The 16,395-nt window shown below is 52.6% G+C and overlaps 1 protein-coding gene across 4 annotated transcripts in view; it reads left to right on the top strand.

The window, feature by feature from the left end:
* The window catches only part of LOC144720716 (prolyl 4-hydroxylase subunit alpha-1-like), a 40,470-nt gene that overhangs the window by 21,496 nt on the left and 2,579 nt on the right, over positions 1–16,395 (top strand). For 3 of the 4 annotated variants that reach the window (XM_078597701.1, XM_078597700.1, XM_078597703.1), the window contains 6 exons: positions 4,870–4,940; positions 7,158–7,257; positions 8,672–8,725; positions 11,961–12,026; positions 12,487–12,555; positions 14,091–14,187. In XM_078597701.1, the coding sequence (XP_078453827.1) occupies positions 4,870–4,940; positions 7,158–7,257; positions 8,672–8,725; positions 11,961–12,026; positions 12,487–12,555; positions 14,091–14,187 (457 nt within the window). Of the gene's footprint in view, positions 1–4,869; positions 4,941–7,157; positions 7,258–8,671; positions 8,726–8,881; positions 8,936–11,960; positions 12,027–12,486; positions 12,556–14,090; positions 14,188–16,395 lie in introns of all 4 variants that reach the window. The other variant, XM_078597702.1, reaches the window with a different exon arrangement.

Here is a 16,395-nt window from a genome sequence, read left to right as displayed (position 1 = left end):
TACATGGCTCAGTGGGCCATACCTGCTAAAATCAAAATAGTTTCTAGTTAAGTTTTTATTCACGAGGGCCTCTCCGCGACCGCCATCCCCCCCACCCCTCGGCGGCTGCGGCACAGCCGGCGAGCGGAGCGGTACGCGAAAATCTAGGGCAAAGGTGACGTGACGAGCGTAAACAAAGTTACCGTGTGGGGGGCATCCCCGCCGAGTAACAACGGGGAGAGCTGCGGACGCCAACCGTGGCAGAGAGCCACTTGGGGCTCGAGGCGGCAGCGGTTTGTACAGTTGACCCGCCGCCAGACTGTTACCGTGACCTTTACCGCACCACTGTTGTAAACAATCTGAACCAAGGCCTCGTTGACAGTGGCGTAGTAGCCAACAAGATCATCCAGCAGTGGACTTGATCGCGGCTGACGATGACGACGATTACGACGATTGCGATGACGACGGATTTCTACTTCTTTCACATTGCGTTTGAATGAACAAAAAAAATACGAGTGGGTCACAATAGCGTGTTTAACGTTGCGAGCCATCTCACGGCATCCGGGGAGGGGGGGGTGGGAGCTGAGTGGAGTTGGCTCGTTCCTCCAGATTGCGCGAATTTGCACCGGGCAGTTCTCGTATGTCCTGATGCACTCACCGCATTCACAGTTCGGTGGCTCCCGGATCTATTGACCTATTGATGACGGATCAAGTTCCAGATAACCGTTCAAGGCCTGGGAACGCCACACCACCAATCGTTGACGCGCCCCGCCACTGCCGCTACCGCTGCTGCCGCTGCTGCTGCAAGTGAACTCGCTCACAATGGGGTGGGCAGGCACAGGGTGGGGGGGAGTCTAGCGATGTGTGTACAGTATGTTGAACTTCTTTCGCACCGTACGTAGCCAACCGCGCTAATCAAAGGTGCGGGGGGAAGGACAACAAACTAAAAACAAAAAGCAGTTCTAAAGAAATGAGTTTCAATCAGGATGATTTATAAGTGCATAGCTCCAGTGGCTTCCTAACATCGGAAGGAAGAGCGTTCCAGACGGCCGCAGAAGCGCATCAGAAAGGGTGCGATGCGGTGCCCGTCTTTGTTCGATGGCCATCCAAAAGCTGCTGCGAGGAGGACCGTAGTTCGCGTGATGGTTTATGCTCCTTGACGAAATCAGCAAGATATTGTCGTTAATTTGCGGCAAGCACTTTGTGTGTAATAGCGCAACCTCATAATGTATTCGTTCAGCAACCGGAAGCCAATGCAGCTCGGCGAGCACTGGACAGACACGGTCGGATCTTGCAGTGCCCGTCACGACGCGTGCCAGCGATGAAGCGATAATGATGACGGCGGCGGCGGCGATGCCGGTAGCTCAGAGCCACTGATGGCGATCTCGCCACTGGGCCCCCGTTGTGTGCTGTGCGTCGGCTGCAGTTGCAGAGAGCCACCGTTAAAAACCCGCAGACGGGCGTGCTAGAAACGGCCGACTATAGGGTGAGCAAGAGGTAAGCTACCCGAGCACCGCCAGCCGCGGGCGGGGCCCTTCTCTCCCTCCTCTTCGCTGTTCCCATTGGCGACTCCTCGGGGAATCCGTCGAGAGCTGCTGCAGCAAGTCGGCGCGTGCGGCTTGACGGCGCGTTTGCGTACACGGGGGGGGACGGATTGTTTGGCGGTGGTGCACAAGCGCAAACAACGACGCAAACTCGACCCGTTGGGTCAACAACGCTGCGGCCTTGAAGGTGATGATATAAACAACGTGGCGACATGTCGGGCAATGGCCCTCCTTCTTGAACTTATGTTGCTAAATACGAAGGAGACTTCGCAGCGATGACACTCCGCTGCTCCTGACACGCTTCTCTAGCTTGGCCACCTGCATGCAGAAGTGGAGCTGAATCTACATCTGCCGCCGCACGAAAGAAGAAGACTTATGTTCCATGCAGAAGGGACATTGCCCGAAACGTCACCGATTACACATATTTCATTTTAATTCCGCAGTGTTATTGACGAACGCGTTGAGTTTCATATCCAAGGACTCCTCTACTACGAACTTTCAGAGGTACAAACAAATCTGTCCATATGTCCAGTTGGCTTGTAAGATCAACCGCCGCGCAGTTGATGGCGGTGGTGGCATCTACAGAACATAAAGAACCAGTGGCATCTACATCTGATCCTTATGGCGGTACCCCGGGGTCTCAAATAATACAAACTATCCGAGGCAATTAAATATTTTTATTTCTGGGACACTATTTTTTCCAGGGGTGTTACTTAACTCCGCGACTGGGGCACCAATCAATCCTAAATCAGTGCCACACTCCGCGATGTAGAAACGCCAAACATTAGCATAAAAAAATGAGTTTTCAACAAATTCAACTTTGAATAGTGCATCGTGTAACAGCTCGTCGAGATGAGTCGACTGCCGCATCGCCGACCATCAACAGATTAAAAATTACTGCATCACGGACATTATGCGAGAGCCGGGGCACTGGTACCCCGGGGTACCGCCATAAGGTTCATCTGCAGAACGTGGAAAACCAGTGGTATCTACATCTACAGAAGATTATACGACTTTTAAAGCCGTGGCCCATGTTTGGTGTACATGCCGTACAACACGTTTGGAATTGAGTAAAGTTGGACTTACAAACAGACCTCCGGAACCTAACTCGTTCGAGTCCCAGTAAGTGCACACATACACACGTGTGTATACGTTGTCGTGCGTAGCGGAGTCCCTGTACGTGCATACACACGTGTGTATACATTGTCGTGCGTAGCGGAGTCCCTGTACGTGCACACACACGTGTGTATACGTTGTCCTACGTAGCGGAGTCCCTGTACGTGCATACACACGTGTGTATACGTTGTCGTACGTAGCGGAGTCCCTGTGCGTGCATACATACACACGTGTGTATACGATGTCGTACGTAGCGGAGTCCCTGTGCGTGCATACATACACACGTGTGTATACGTTGTCGTATGTAGCCGGTGCGTTGTGCTCGCTCTGAGCGGAGGCTCTCTGCGACGGCTCTCAACAGCGCCAACGTCTCTTAAGAGGAGGTGCTCGTCCAGGCTGAGCCACTTGAGAATTAGAATCAGAATATTGATACTGGAGAAATCCGATGAGCTATTAAGCTCTGTTCTTCACAGGTGTGCATTCCGGGGGGCACGGGGTCAGAGCATTACAACAACAACAACAATAAACAATACAACAACAATAATCAATACAACAACAATAAACAATACAAAAACCACAGCAGGAGTGCAAAGTATAGGAAAGGTAAACAAATCACGTACAAATAAAATCAAATAAAACGTAGAGCGAAGGTCATTCCGATTATTTATTTATTATTATTGGTTACGTTTTTATCAGGCGCAGCAGCAGACCCAACAGAGGGCTTCAGAGTGCCCAGCAGTAACATTTAAAACAAACACACAAACAAAAGCAACGCACGGCCGGCATGCCGTGCGTGCAACTCGCAGCCGTGAAACGACTCTTCACTCCCCGTCCCACGCCGCCGGCCTTGCGACGTTACGGATCAAATCACGATTCCGTCCCGAAGAAAACCCTCTTCGTTTTTGGTTCCGTCTCTCCTCTCCTGTCCGTTTCATTTGCTACCGTCTTCCGTGTCCCACATCGACTGTGTCGTCTCACCTCGACTGTGTCACTCGTCTTACGGGCTCCTCTACACTGTTTCCCCTTGTCCTATTAGGGGCACCACGGTGGGCGAGATGTTAACTACCTCGCCTAGTATGCAGGAGGTCGTGGGTTCGATCCTGACCCTGACGACGCCTGTATATTTGGAGCCTGCGTGTCTCTCTCCCCGTGGTCGCGTGCATTTTTCTCCAGGTCCACCGGTTTTTCCCTCTACATTTATGAACATGCTTTTAGGGTATTTGGCTGCTTTAACTGTCCACGTGATAAGCCACTAGAGCTACCACGTGTGGCCAGATCGCTTCTGTAAAAGAGCTCTATAGGTTTTTGGGCCTTACCCGGCAAAATAAAAAATATTTTAGTTCATGCCCTGCCTCGTTCTCTTTGTCTCATCTGCCCCGTCTTATTGACCGATCTTATCTATTCTTTCTCATTTGTCTGATCTCTTCTCTCCTGCATCATCTGTCCCGTCTCCTATGTCCTGTCTAGAATGTCCTGTCTCATCCATTCTATCTTACAAGCTCCGTCACGTCCATTGCCGACTTGTCTTCAACTGAACATTTTACGTAGATTTGCAGGCACTAGAATCGATTCTAATCTACGAATATCTTCATCGGTAGATTCCTGCAATGCACATATACACAGTTCATATCATTAACTAGTCGTCCACGAGCAGAGTCGTAATCGTAATAATAATGAAGTGTGTTCTCTTATAACTCTCTTCCTGAAGAACACGCGTTATGGAAAGATCGAATTATAATAAAAAATATCAAATATAAGGGGTGAAGCACAGTCCGCGACAACACGCAGGCTGAACAAAGACTCAGGCGCAGTGGGTAGCATCCAGAAGCATCCAGCAGCATCCCACCGCCTTGTCGTGTGATGATCCTACGCCGAGGCAGCCGTACAACCGCCGCCTATTCCTGCCCGCGTTGCGACGTAGTTCTGTAACCAATTCGCATACGCGTTATAAAAAATATATTCCCAAATATATTGATCGCATTATATCCAATTTGCGTCATGAAAACCGTGCGTTGTAGAACGGACTGCAGCTATAACTGGAAGCGCTCGCAAGGGAAGGGTGGCAGTTGTCAATATCGGCGGTGGTGGCAATGGGTAGAGGCCAGTCAGACGAGCACCTCCTGTGGAGAATGGAGCGGCCGTCCACTGCTGCTGCTGCTGCTGCTACCGTAGTGGTAGGTGGCCTCGCTGCTCGCTGCTAACGCAGCTGTCTGATTGGTTGCTTTCACAGCTGAGGAGGGCAACGATCTCCAACCCGCTCACGGGCGTGCTGGAGACAGCCCCCTACAGAATTAGCAAGAGGTGAGTGAAGAATCCAACCCAAAAAAACTAAAACGTGAATACTAACGGCTCGAAAAACAAACAACACGTGCAAAATGTTCAACCGTGGCCTAATGTTCTAACCCTGCGTTGGAACGATCTTGATGAAAGCAATCGATCAGACGTTCGCTTCGCCAGCGAGTTCTGCTGTCCTCCGCATGTTGACCGATGCTTCTGCTGCTACTCCTGCTGCGTTAAATACGAATCGGGAGACCACGTTTGACGATTGCCCACGTGCGTGGGATGCCGCGTGTGATTTATTCTTTTCTCGCTGATTAATATATTTTTTTTACAAAAGAGGCGCAGAGCTAGTTTGAATGAGCTTTGCTTGCTTTGCCCTTCTCACAGCTTCGCCAAATCACAGCCCCCGACTTCTTTCTAACCCCCACCTTGCCACTCCCCCCCCTCCCCACCTCTTTCTACAGAGACGATTGAAAATTTGCGTGTGTTTGCAAAGGTTGCCGTTTTCATTTGCATTTCCAAAAGTAATAAATGTTACTAAAGTCTTGAGAAAATTGCCCCCTAGGCTAAAGGAAAAAAGGAGATAAATACAGCAGGTGGTGATTGATTGAGGTGAGATGGCTAGGGTGTAATGTGTGCCAAGACGCTGGGGTAATTCAAGCGGCCCCCGATTCTAAAATGCAAGTCGTTAACACATCTCCCCTGCGCACTCGGCCGCCACGGCGGTGAGATGTTAACTACCTCGCTAGGTATACAGGAGGTCGTGGGTTCGATCCCGTCCCCTGACGCCCGCTGTATTTTTGGAGTTTGCGTGTCCTTCCCGTGGTCGCGTGGATTTTTCTCCAGGTCCACCGGTTATTCCCTCCACATTTAAAATCAACGTGCGTTAAAAGTATTTGGCTGCTATACATTTTCTCGCAATAAGCCACTTCGTTGAGCTATCATTTGTGGCCAGGTCACTTCTGAAAAAAGAGCAACATAGCTCAGTGGGCCTTACCTGGTAAAATAAAAAATATATTTTTTAGTAACGTTCCATTCCCGTGAGCCCCAGAAATTCCGTGGTTTTCGAGGAGGTGACGGGAACTCCAGCCGCCCATGCTACACCGCGAGAGCCACCACGATCCCGCGAGCTCGTGCAGTGCTGCGCCTGCTAAACATTATTTTTACATTTATTAGCAGGGGTGGGAATTGTCAGTGCCAGACGCTGTGGAAATGACGCGTCGTAAAACGTCCAAAGGCGCCGGCTGCTACATGGTGAAGACCTTTACGACGATGGCACTTCCTGCACGCCGACTAGGCGGAGAGGGTGGAATTGAGGTCAAACACCCTGGCACACACCCATGGCACACCTGTTGGATTCGAGCGGGGAAGTTGCCGATCGTAAAACCCACCCCGGTTACCGCACGGCCGACTGCCAAAGCACTGCGTCGACGCTTTTTCCCATTCAAGGGCGTTCTAGAGCGGTGGTACGCAGCAAAAGCGGCTTCAAAATGGGCAGCCCTGCCGCTTAAATCATTGTGGTGCGCTGGAGCGTTGAGCACGGGGGTTCTGGTCAGCCGAGTGCCCTCGGAACAACGCCAAATTGCACCGCACGTGCGTGGTAACGCGCTACAACCCCGACCGACTACGGCGGTCAGTCGCCTCATTATCGCTCGTCCATCGGGACTGCCACGGTTGCCGTTTCCACCAATGTCACTCCTTCATTCCCTCCGCCCAGTGTTGAGGATTCGGTCTACCAGACCCGACTTTTCATATCATCCACACTGCAGGTCACAACAATACACTCATTCACCCACTCACACACTCACCCATCCACTTACGCACTCACTCACCCACTCGTCCACCCACTGGATCCCCCACTGACACACCCACTCACCGACTCACCCATCCACTCACCCACTCGTTCACTCACTTGTTCACTCACCCACTCACCCACTCACACACCCACTCACCACACTGCACATCATCTCACTTCTCCGTTTGCTTCTTCCCTCGCACTGGAATTCCCTCCTCCCATCATCATCGTCAGTCTCTTTTCCCCAAGCTCTTACAACAATAACCTCGCTCATTTCAAGAAATCGGACTAACTCTTAATCTATTACACCTTCAATATTCAATGGTGCTGTTTGTTGCTGACCGCTACCCAATAATAACGGGGGGCTGGTGTGACCCCCGTGACGTGACCCACGTGACCCCCGTGACCCGCGTGACCCCCATGACCTCCGTGACCCCATGCAGCGCGTGGCTCGGCGAGGAAGAGGACCCCCTCATTGCTCGGCTCAACCAGAGGATCGAGGACGTCACGGGCCTCAACATGCGCACCGCCGAGGACTTACAGGTAGCGGCCGCGGGGCGGCTCCGCGGCCTGGTGACGGCCTCGTTCAGAGGGAGGGCGGAATGATTGACATGAGTGTCGAGTTGATTTTGTTTAACCCAGGTAGTAACTCGAGAGAGACCAGGACGAGCCATCGCGCGTCAAAGTGAGCCAGGGTCACCAAAATGACGGAAGGCAAACAGCGTAACGTGAAGCACGTCAAAGTCGGCGCAGCAGCAGCAGCAGCGGTGGCGGCGGCGACGACGACGAGCCAGATCGAAACCTGAGCCTAAAACAACCCGCGTCGCAGGAGAAATGGAAAATGCTGCGTAAACTTGGACCGTTATTATATTAAGTACATTTCCCGCGACGACAGTTGGCTTGGACAAATTACTTTAAATAATTGCTCACAAATAATTGTTGCTGAAACGTGAATATTGATGTAGGGTGACTTGCTGCGTAAACGGACGATGACGTGTATCAAATACGGGACGGTGCCGCCTACCGCCGCGACTGCAGCGTGCGACGTGTCACTGCTGAGGGCCATCGCGCTTACCCAGGACAGCCTCGCAGAGTCTCAGGACGTTTGGCCAATTCCTTTCTGTGTAGCGGCCACTAACAAGGCCTCGGGGTAGATCTCTGCGATGGGTTCAACGGAGCCGCGTCGCACGACGAGGGTTTGGTTGCTTGGCAACGGCGAGTTGAAGGAGGAGGGACGAGCGCGGCGTAAGCCGACTCGCGTGACCGCGTGTCTGCACGTGTCCACCGTGCGTGCGTGTGCACATGGGCCTCCCTTTTGTCAGTCCTCATGCGAGCTGTACTTTACCACGCCGGTCAGTGGGGATTGGGTGAAGTGAGGGAGGGGGGGGGCACGAACCGCTTCGGACATTGCTCGCCACCGGTGTTCGCCGTGGTCGGAAATCGATCTCGCGTAGCCGAATTTCGAGCGCTGCTCCTGCGCCGCTCCGCCGTACAGACTCGGTATCTTTATCCCGGAGAGATCAGTTGGATAATATTCTTAGGTTTTTTCGGTAAAGTCACGTAGGTAAAACATCAAAATTAATGAAAATAAAATAAAACTAAAATCACGACGTTTCGGAGGCAACACAAGTCTCCGTCATCAGGTGGGACCGTCACAGCCGAATTAGCTGCATCAAGTGATGCAGCTAATTCGGCTGTGACGTGACTTTACCGAAAAAACCTACTAATATGATTCCATGCAGTCACGAAAGCTTCAAATCTAGAATTAACAGTTGGATAATCACCGTGCAGTATTTTTTAAATCTGCACGCGCACACACGAACACGTGTCTGTGCACGCGCACGCACGCACACGCAGCCTGTACAAATGTGTGCCGGGTTCTTGACGCGGCTGCCCGCGGCGTCGAGCGCGCAGGGACCCCGATGGCGAGAGCTTTGTCCGTGTCGTCTCCTGACAGGTGGCAAATTACGGCATGGGCGGCCAGTACGAACCGCACTTTGATTTCGCCAGGGTAAGTGACGTCCGGTTCGGCCCATCGTCCGTTACATCCGTTTGTCCGCCCGCCCCCGTGCGTGTGTCTGTCCGTCCGTCCGCCTGTCTGTCTGCGCGTGCGTCCGCGCGTGCGTGCGCGTGTCTGTCTGCGTGTGTTTGTCTCGTCTGTCTGCAGGTGGCTAACTATGGGTTGGGGGGACAGTATGAACCCCACTTTGATTTTGTGACGGTGAGTATACGGGAGGGGGGGGGGGTAGGGACCCCTCGGGACCCCGCTTCAAGTGGCCTATTCAGCATTCAACGACGGCGTTCGTTAATGCTCATTAATCCGTCCTCGCAACGCGGATGGGAGGGGGGGCGCGTGGCCTCGTTCGCCGCGCTGCAGCGATTTGACGTCGCGACGCGTCGACGGGCCGACGCGTCCGTGTCCGCGGAGGAGGAAAGACGGCATTAATGCGCCAGCGATAGAGCCACTTCGCCGATGCCGCCCGTCGTTAAAGCCGCCGTTTGCTTTGCGGATAGGGCGTGACATTCGTTTTCGGGTCCGGAATGAATGTCCCCCTTTGCTGCCAGCTGGCAAAGCCGACTTGCTTTGATGAGAGAAGGTTCTGTCGGCATGCTAACTCTGCATCCGAGCCGAGTTGCCTGGAACAGCCATCCGAACGACGAGCAGAGAGGGGGATTGATGTCCTCCCGACGATGCCACAATCCACGCTTTCACGTGTGCCCACGGCCCCCACTGACGGAGAGCCATTGGAGATATCATTTCAAATCTAGATTGATATCATTTCCGTCGATTATGTATATTCAACATTTGCCGGACGTGAATTTGGGCTGGGGTGTCGATAAAAAACCGTAAGCAAAATGGATTTTGATGTCTCTAAAGGGGCAGACTGCACGCTCTGGCAGTTGTAGACGATGCCAGGTGAACGCAGCTGGGGGTTAAACCGTGAAGCCTGCGGAGGGTGGCCCGGCAGTTAGCCGCTCGCTACACACACACACGCTGCTCCACACACACACGCTGCTCCACTAACATGCCGCTCCACACACACACGCTGCTCCACACACACACGCTGCTCCACACACACACGTGCTGCTTCACTAACACGCTACTCCACACACACACACGCTGCTCCACACACACACACACGCTGCTCTACACACACACGCTGCTCCACACACACACGTGCTGCTTCACTAACACGCTACTCCACACACGCACACGCCGCTCCACACACACACACACACTCACTCTGCTCTACACACACACACGCTGCTCCACACACACACATGCTGCTTCACTAACACGCTACTCCACACACACACACGCTGCTCCACACACACACACACGCTGCTCTACACACACACGCTGCTCCACACACACACGTGATGCTTCACTAACACGCTACTCCACACACACACACGCTGCTCCACACACACACACACGCTGCTCTACACACACACGCTGCTCCACACACACACGTGCTGCTTCACTAACACGCTACTCCACACACGCACACGCCGCTCCACACACACACACACACTCACTCTGCTCTACACACACACACGCTGCTCCACACACACACATGCTGCTTCACTAACACGCTACTCCACACACACACACGCTGCTCCACACACACACACACGCTGCTCTACACACACACGCTGCTCCACACACACACGTGATGCTTCACTAACACGCTACTCCACACACACACACGCTGCTCCACACACACACACACGCTGCTCTACACACACACGCTGCTCCACACACACACGTGCTGCTTCACTAACACGCTACTCCACACACGCACACGCCGCTCCACACACACACACACTCACTCTGCTCTACACACACACACGCTGCTCCACACACACACATGCTGCTTCACTAACACGCTGCTCCACACACGCACACGCCGCTCCACACACACACACACACTCTGCTCTACACACACACACGCTGCTCCACACACACACACGCTGCTCCACACACACACATGCTGCTTCACTAACACGCTGCTCCACACACACACACACACGCTGCTCCACACACACACGCCGCTCCATGCACGCGCTGCTTCACACACACACGCCACTCCACACACATTGCCACTCCACACACACGCTGCTCCACACACACACACACGCCGCTCCACACACACACACACGCCGCTCCACACACATTGCCACTCCACACACACACACGCTGCTTCACACACACACTCCACACACATTGCCACTCCACACACACACACGCTGCTTCACACACACACTCCACACACATTGCCACTACACACACACACGCTGCTTCACACACACACTCCACACACATTGCCACTACACACACACACACACGCTGCTTCACACACACACTCCACACACATTGCCACTACACACACACACACACGCTGCTTCACACACACACTCCACACACATTGCCACTACACACACACACGCTGCTTCACACACACACTCCACACACATTGCCACTACACACACACACACGCTGCTTCACACACACACTCCACACACATTGCCACTACACACACACACACGCTGCTTCACACACACACTCCACACACATTGCCACTACACACACACACACGCTGCTTCACACACACACACTCCACACACATTGCCACTACACACACACACGCTGCTTCACACACACACTCCACACACATTGCCACTACACACACACACACACGCTGCTTCACACACACACTCCACACACATTGCCACTACACACACACACGCTGCTTCACACACACACTCCACACACATTGCCACTACACACACACACACGCTGCTTCACACACACACTCCACACACATTGCCACTACACACACACACGCGGCTCCATGCACGCGCTGCTTCACACACACACGCCACTCCACACACATGCCGCTCCATGCATGCACACTCTACTCCACAAACGCGCACACACGCCGCTTGTAAAGCTTTACGGTCGCAATGTTTTGGCTTTACTTGCGCTGAGCAGCAATTTCTTTCCGCTTTTTAAACAAACTTTAGTTATTCAAACCCGTTTGCTTGTAATGTGGCATTGTGAGAATTATTTTTGACTTTGTTCAATTTGAGTTCACGAGCATAATAATCAAATTGCAACGACTTCACCTACTTGTACAGTGCAGGCATGTGAAGTAGACAAAAAAAAATGGAATTAAAAGTAAAGAAGCGGGGAGGTGCCAACTGGTTTGTGTTCACTAACCCCCGTGTCGTGTTTCTCACAGAAAGAGGAGCCAGACGCGTTCGAACGCCTGGGCACAGGAAACCGCATCGCGACATGGCTCTTCTACGTAAGATATTCCGTTTCTCGGTGTGTTCGCGTCTTATTCTACGTCACGTTTGGCTTTCTGTTTAAAGTGATGAATCCTAAGTTCGCCAGACCGAAACTTAGTTGATCGAATATTCTCCGGTCATCCTCGCAGCAGCCATCGAATAAAGACGCTCACCGCGTCGAGCGCTTTCAGATGCGCTTCTGCGGCCGTCTGGAATGCTCTTCCTTCCGATATTAAGAAGCCATTGGAGCTATGCACTTTATTAAGCTTTAAAACTAATTTCTGTGGAACTGTGTTTAGTTTGTTGTCCTTTCCCCCGCACCTCCGATTAGCATGGCTGGCTATGTACGGTGTGAGAGACGTTCAACGTACATACTCACGCCCGCGCATCTCCCACCCACGTCACCTCCTCTCCTCCTCCCGCATACCCCCCCCCCCACCATCCTGCCCCCCCTCCTTTCCCACCACCCTACCACAGATGAGCGACGTGCCATCAGGTGGAGCGACCGTCTTCCCTGAAGTGGGTGCCTCGGTTATGCCCAAGAAGGTAAACGTGGCTCTGTGTACAGCTCGTGATCGTACCTCCCATTAGCACGGTTGACTACGTACGGTGCAAAAGGAGTTCGACACACACACATACATACATACATGACGTGTCATTCGTTCGTTCCAAGTCACTTAGATTGGGACAGAAATCACAATGATCGGAATCTTTATTTATCTCGGAGAAATCCGATGAGCTGTGAAGCTCTTTTTCACAGATGTCCAATAGGGGGGCGGGTCAGAAAGTTACAACAAATGATACAAAAACGAGTGGACAGTTACCTTCAGTTGTTTGGTGAAATACTTGCTCGGCCAATATGGATAACAAGTATGGACAATGGGAAATGAAACTAACGAACAAATGAATGTCAGAAGCGATGCATGCTGGGAATTAATAATGGCGCATGCCTACAAGTGTGGGGTGACTGAAAGGCTCCCTCTCTTGGCTGACCGGAGTGGCTGCATGGATGCGTCCCATATGACTGAACTAAAACTAAACTATTGTTTTACTTAAAGCTTTCGTGACTGCAGGAATTCATATACTTTGGGTCTTTCGGTAAAGTCACGTAGATAGTTTCAAAGAAAATAACAAAAAACTACGACGTTTCGATCGCAACACAAGCGGTCGCAACACAAGCGATCGAAACGCCGTCGTTTTTTGTTATTTTCTTTGAACCTATCTACGTGACTTTGCCGAAAGACCCAAAGAATATAAACTTTTTATTTTACCAGGTAAGGCCCACTGAGCAATACAGTTCTTTTTCAGAAGTGACCTGGCCACAAATGATAGCTCAACGAAGTGGCCGATCACGTGTAAATTTATAGCAGCCAAAATACCCCCGAATGCATATTTCTAAATGTGGAGGGAAGCGGATGACCCGGAGAAAAATCCACGCAACCCGAGGAGAGACACCGCAAACTACAAATATACAGCAGGCGTCAGGGTCGAGATTGAACCCACAACCTCCTGTATACCAGGCGAGGTAGTTAACATCTCGCCACCGTGGCGCCCTTATCAGGGGGGCCCCTGGCATCGGCTATTTACGCTCTCCCACCCCCCTGTCACTCCTGTCAATAGCACCGCTCACCTCGCACTGACCGTGCCCCGATTAGGGGGCCCTAAACTGTATCGAGCCCATGACCCCATCGCCCGAGGTGCAACCTCATCAGCATCTTGGGAGCTAAGCAGGTCTGAGCCTGGGCCATCACTCGGATTGGCAACCGCCATGCGGGGGCTACGTGGTGGGCTTACAGATGGCAGCGCAGCAATACCCGCTGTTGTACTCCGCTCCATCTGTGCTCTCCGCCTTTATCAACGTGCACTGAGCAGCGTGGCAAAGTATGGCCAAGTAACCCTCGCGTGGCGAGGTCATCGACGAGTGGATGGGCTGTGCTCTGACGCAGCAAGAATTGTACGGATGAGATGGAGAAAGCCGAATTTTTTGACAGCTCGCGTCGTTCAGACTTTGCCGTGGCCCCTTAAAAATAACGCGACGTCGGGCTAAAGCGATCATACCTGCACGCTCTGCTTCCCCCCAGGGCACCGCCGTGTTCTGGTACAACCTGTTTGCGAGCGGAGAGGGCGACTACAGCACGCGGCACGCCGCCTGCCCCGTGCTCGTGGGCAACAAGTGGGGTGAGTCGCTTGGTCTCGCATGCTCACCCTCGCTCACCCTCGCTCATCCACCGCTCGCACGCGACGCAGTCCCCGTGACTCGCTCAAACAGTGGCGATTTATGGCTCCGGGTTGACGAGGCAACAGTCCGCCTCGGATTTTCCATTCGCTTGTGACAATGCTTTGTCTTGGATTCGCCGAGATGCAGAGAGACCCATAGTTGCACATGATGACCAAAGACTCGCACGCAGAGGCCCGTAGAGTCACACACAAACACTTGCAGATGCATGTACAGACCCATAAGTCTCGCACAGACACCCCATACACTTACGTACGTATGTTGAACTTCTTTTGCACCCTACGTAGCCAACCGTGCTGTGTAAGTCTACACAGACTCGCATAGAGACCCAGAGGCTGGAATGTGCTGGCAGCGGTTTTCGTTGCGAGCACTTACAGCCCCTACAGCCCCTACAGCCCCTACAGCCTCTACAGCCCCTACAGCCCCTACAGCTCCTACAGCCCCTACAGCCCCGACAGCCTCTACATCCCCTACAGCCCCTACAGCCTCTACAGCCCCTACAGCCCCTACAGCCCCTACAGCCTCTACAGCCCCTACAGCCCCTACAGCCCCTACAGCCCCTACAGCCCCTACAGCCCCTACAGCCCCTACAGCCCCAACAGCCCCTACAGCCTCTACAGCCCCTACAGTCCCTACAGCCCCTACAGCCCCTACAGCCTCTACAGCCCCTACAGCTCCTACAGCCCCTACAGCCCCTACAGCCTCTACAGCCCCTACAGCCTCTACAGCCCCTACAGCCCCTACAGCCTCTACAGCCCCTACAGCCCCTACAGCCCCTACAGCCCCTACAGCCTCTACAGCCCCTACAGCCCCTACAGCCCCTACAGCCCCTACAGCCTCTACAGCCCCTACAGCCTCTACAGCCCCTACAGCCCCTCGGGAGAGCTGCCCAGCACCGGTGCAGCAGCCGCGGTCACCGTAACCCCCCCACACGCTGCCTTTGCGTTCCACGGGTCAGTTAGTCCACCCTGCATGCGCTATCGCCCGAGACTGGGAAACCTGAGACGCACTTCGATGCCGCCTGCAACCTTTGGCCAAGAACCGCCAACCGCTCTCGACGAAGAGATTCTCTTGCGTGGCCGAGTGTTGTTGTCAAGGTGCACCTTAAGCTGTGGAGTGAACCTTTTTAAGTAATTCACAGGTAGACCAAGTTTTGACAACGTCTTTGCCCAATTCTTTTTATCCCAAAACCCGGCAAACTAAACGTAAAATGGCATTGCCCATTTCCACGCAGTGGCTAACACTGAAACACGTGAACCTCACTGACCATTTTTGGTTATCACCTCCGATTAGCACGGTTGCTACGTACGGTGCGAAATAAGTTCAACATACATACATACACGTTCCACAGCTGTTTCGCTGCCACTTCGATTTCGGTGGGGCTGTCGCCTGCCGCAGAGATATGCAGCCAGTCCACTTGCGACATTTGGTCGAACCCGACACCGCTGCTCGGGTAGAATTTGTGTTGCGGTGCGGTGAACAACAGAAGCCTTCAACTTCACACAGCCCTGAGCTGTACATACATACCGAGGCCTCTTGCACGGTCAGTGGCCAACCAAAATGTTCAGTGACAAACCACCTTTGGTCAGAGTTAAATCTACAAATGGTGAGTTAAATCTAACGGTAACTGTATATATCCACACCCAACTGTGTATCCGTGGCTCTGTATGCTCTGACACACTATACCTTATACAGGCAGACCCCACTATTACGACACAATATGTTCCTGGATACCCCGTCGTAAATCGAACCATATTTACCCATAGACCATAGAAACCGTAGAAACAGTAGAAACATCACTTGCCAGATATGCGTTTTCCTTTTATCAGCCGTATTTAACATGGTTTATTTGGTAAAATTCCACAAAAACACTCGGGAATAACAAAAGCTCCACGCCAAGTCCCATCGGAAAACCAGACTTACTCTGTTCAAATGTGTTCGGAGTTCTAAAATCAAGTTTCTGCATCATAAATCAATCTACGGTGGCATTATATGAACGTCGTAAATACAGAACCGTCATAAATCAGACCGTCGTAAACCGCAGACCGCCTGTGCTAACATAGGCCTTGATACGTAACGAATGTTTGGCCTTACACGGTATTATACCTGGCTCCTGTGGTGTCACTGTTGTACCATCCGTGGCACGTTTC

Source organism: Lampetra planeri, chromosome 9 (assembly GCF_965212315.1).
Source record: "Lampetra planeri chromosome 9, kcLamPlan1.2.h2, whole genome shotgun sequence".
NCBI classification, from domain to species: Eukaryota; Metazoa; Chordata; class Hyperoartia; order Petromyzontiformes; family Petromyzontidae; genus Lampetra; species Lampetra planeri.
Note: the sequence above shows the minus strand (reverse complement) of the source record. Positions and strands in the feature narration are given on the sequence as shown.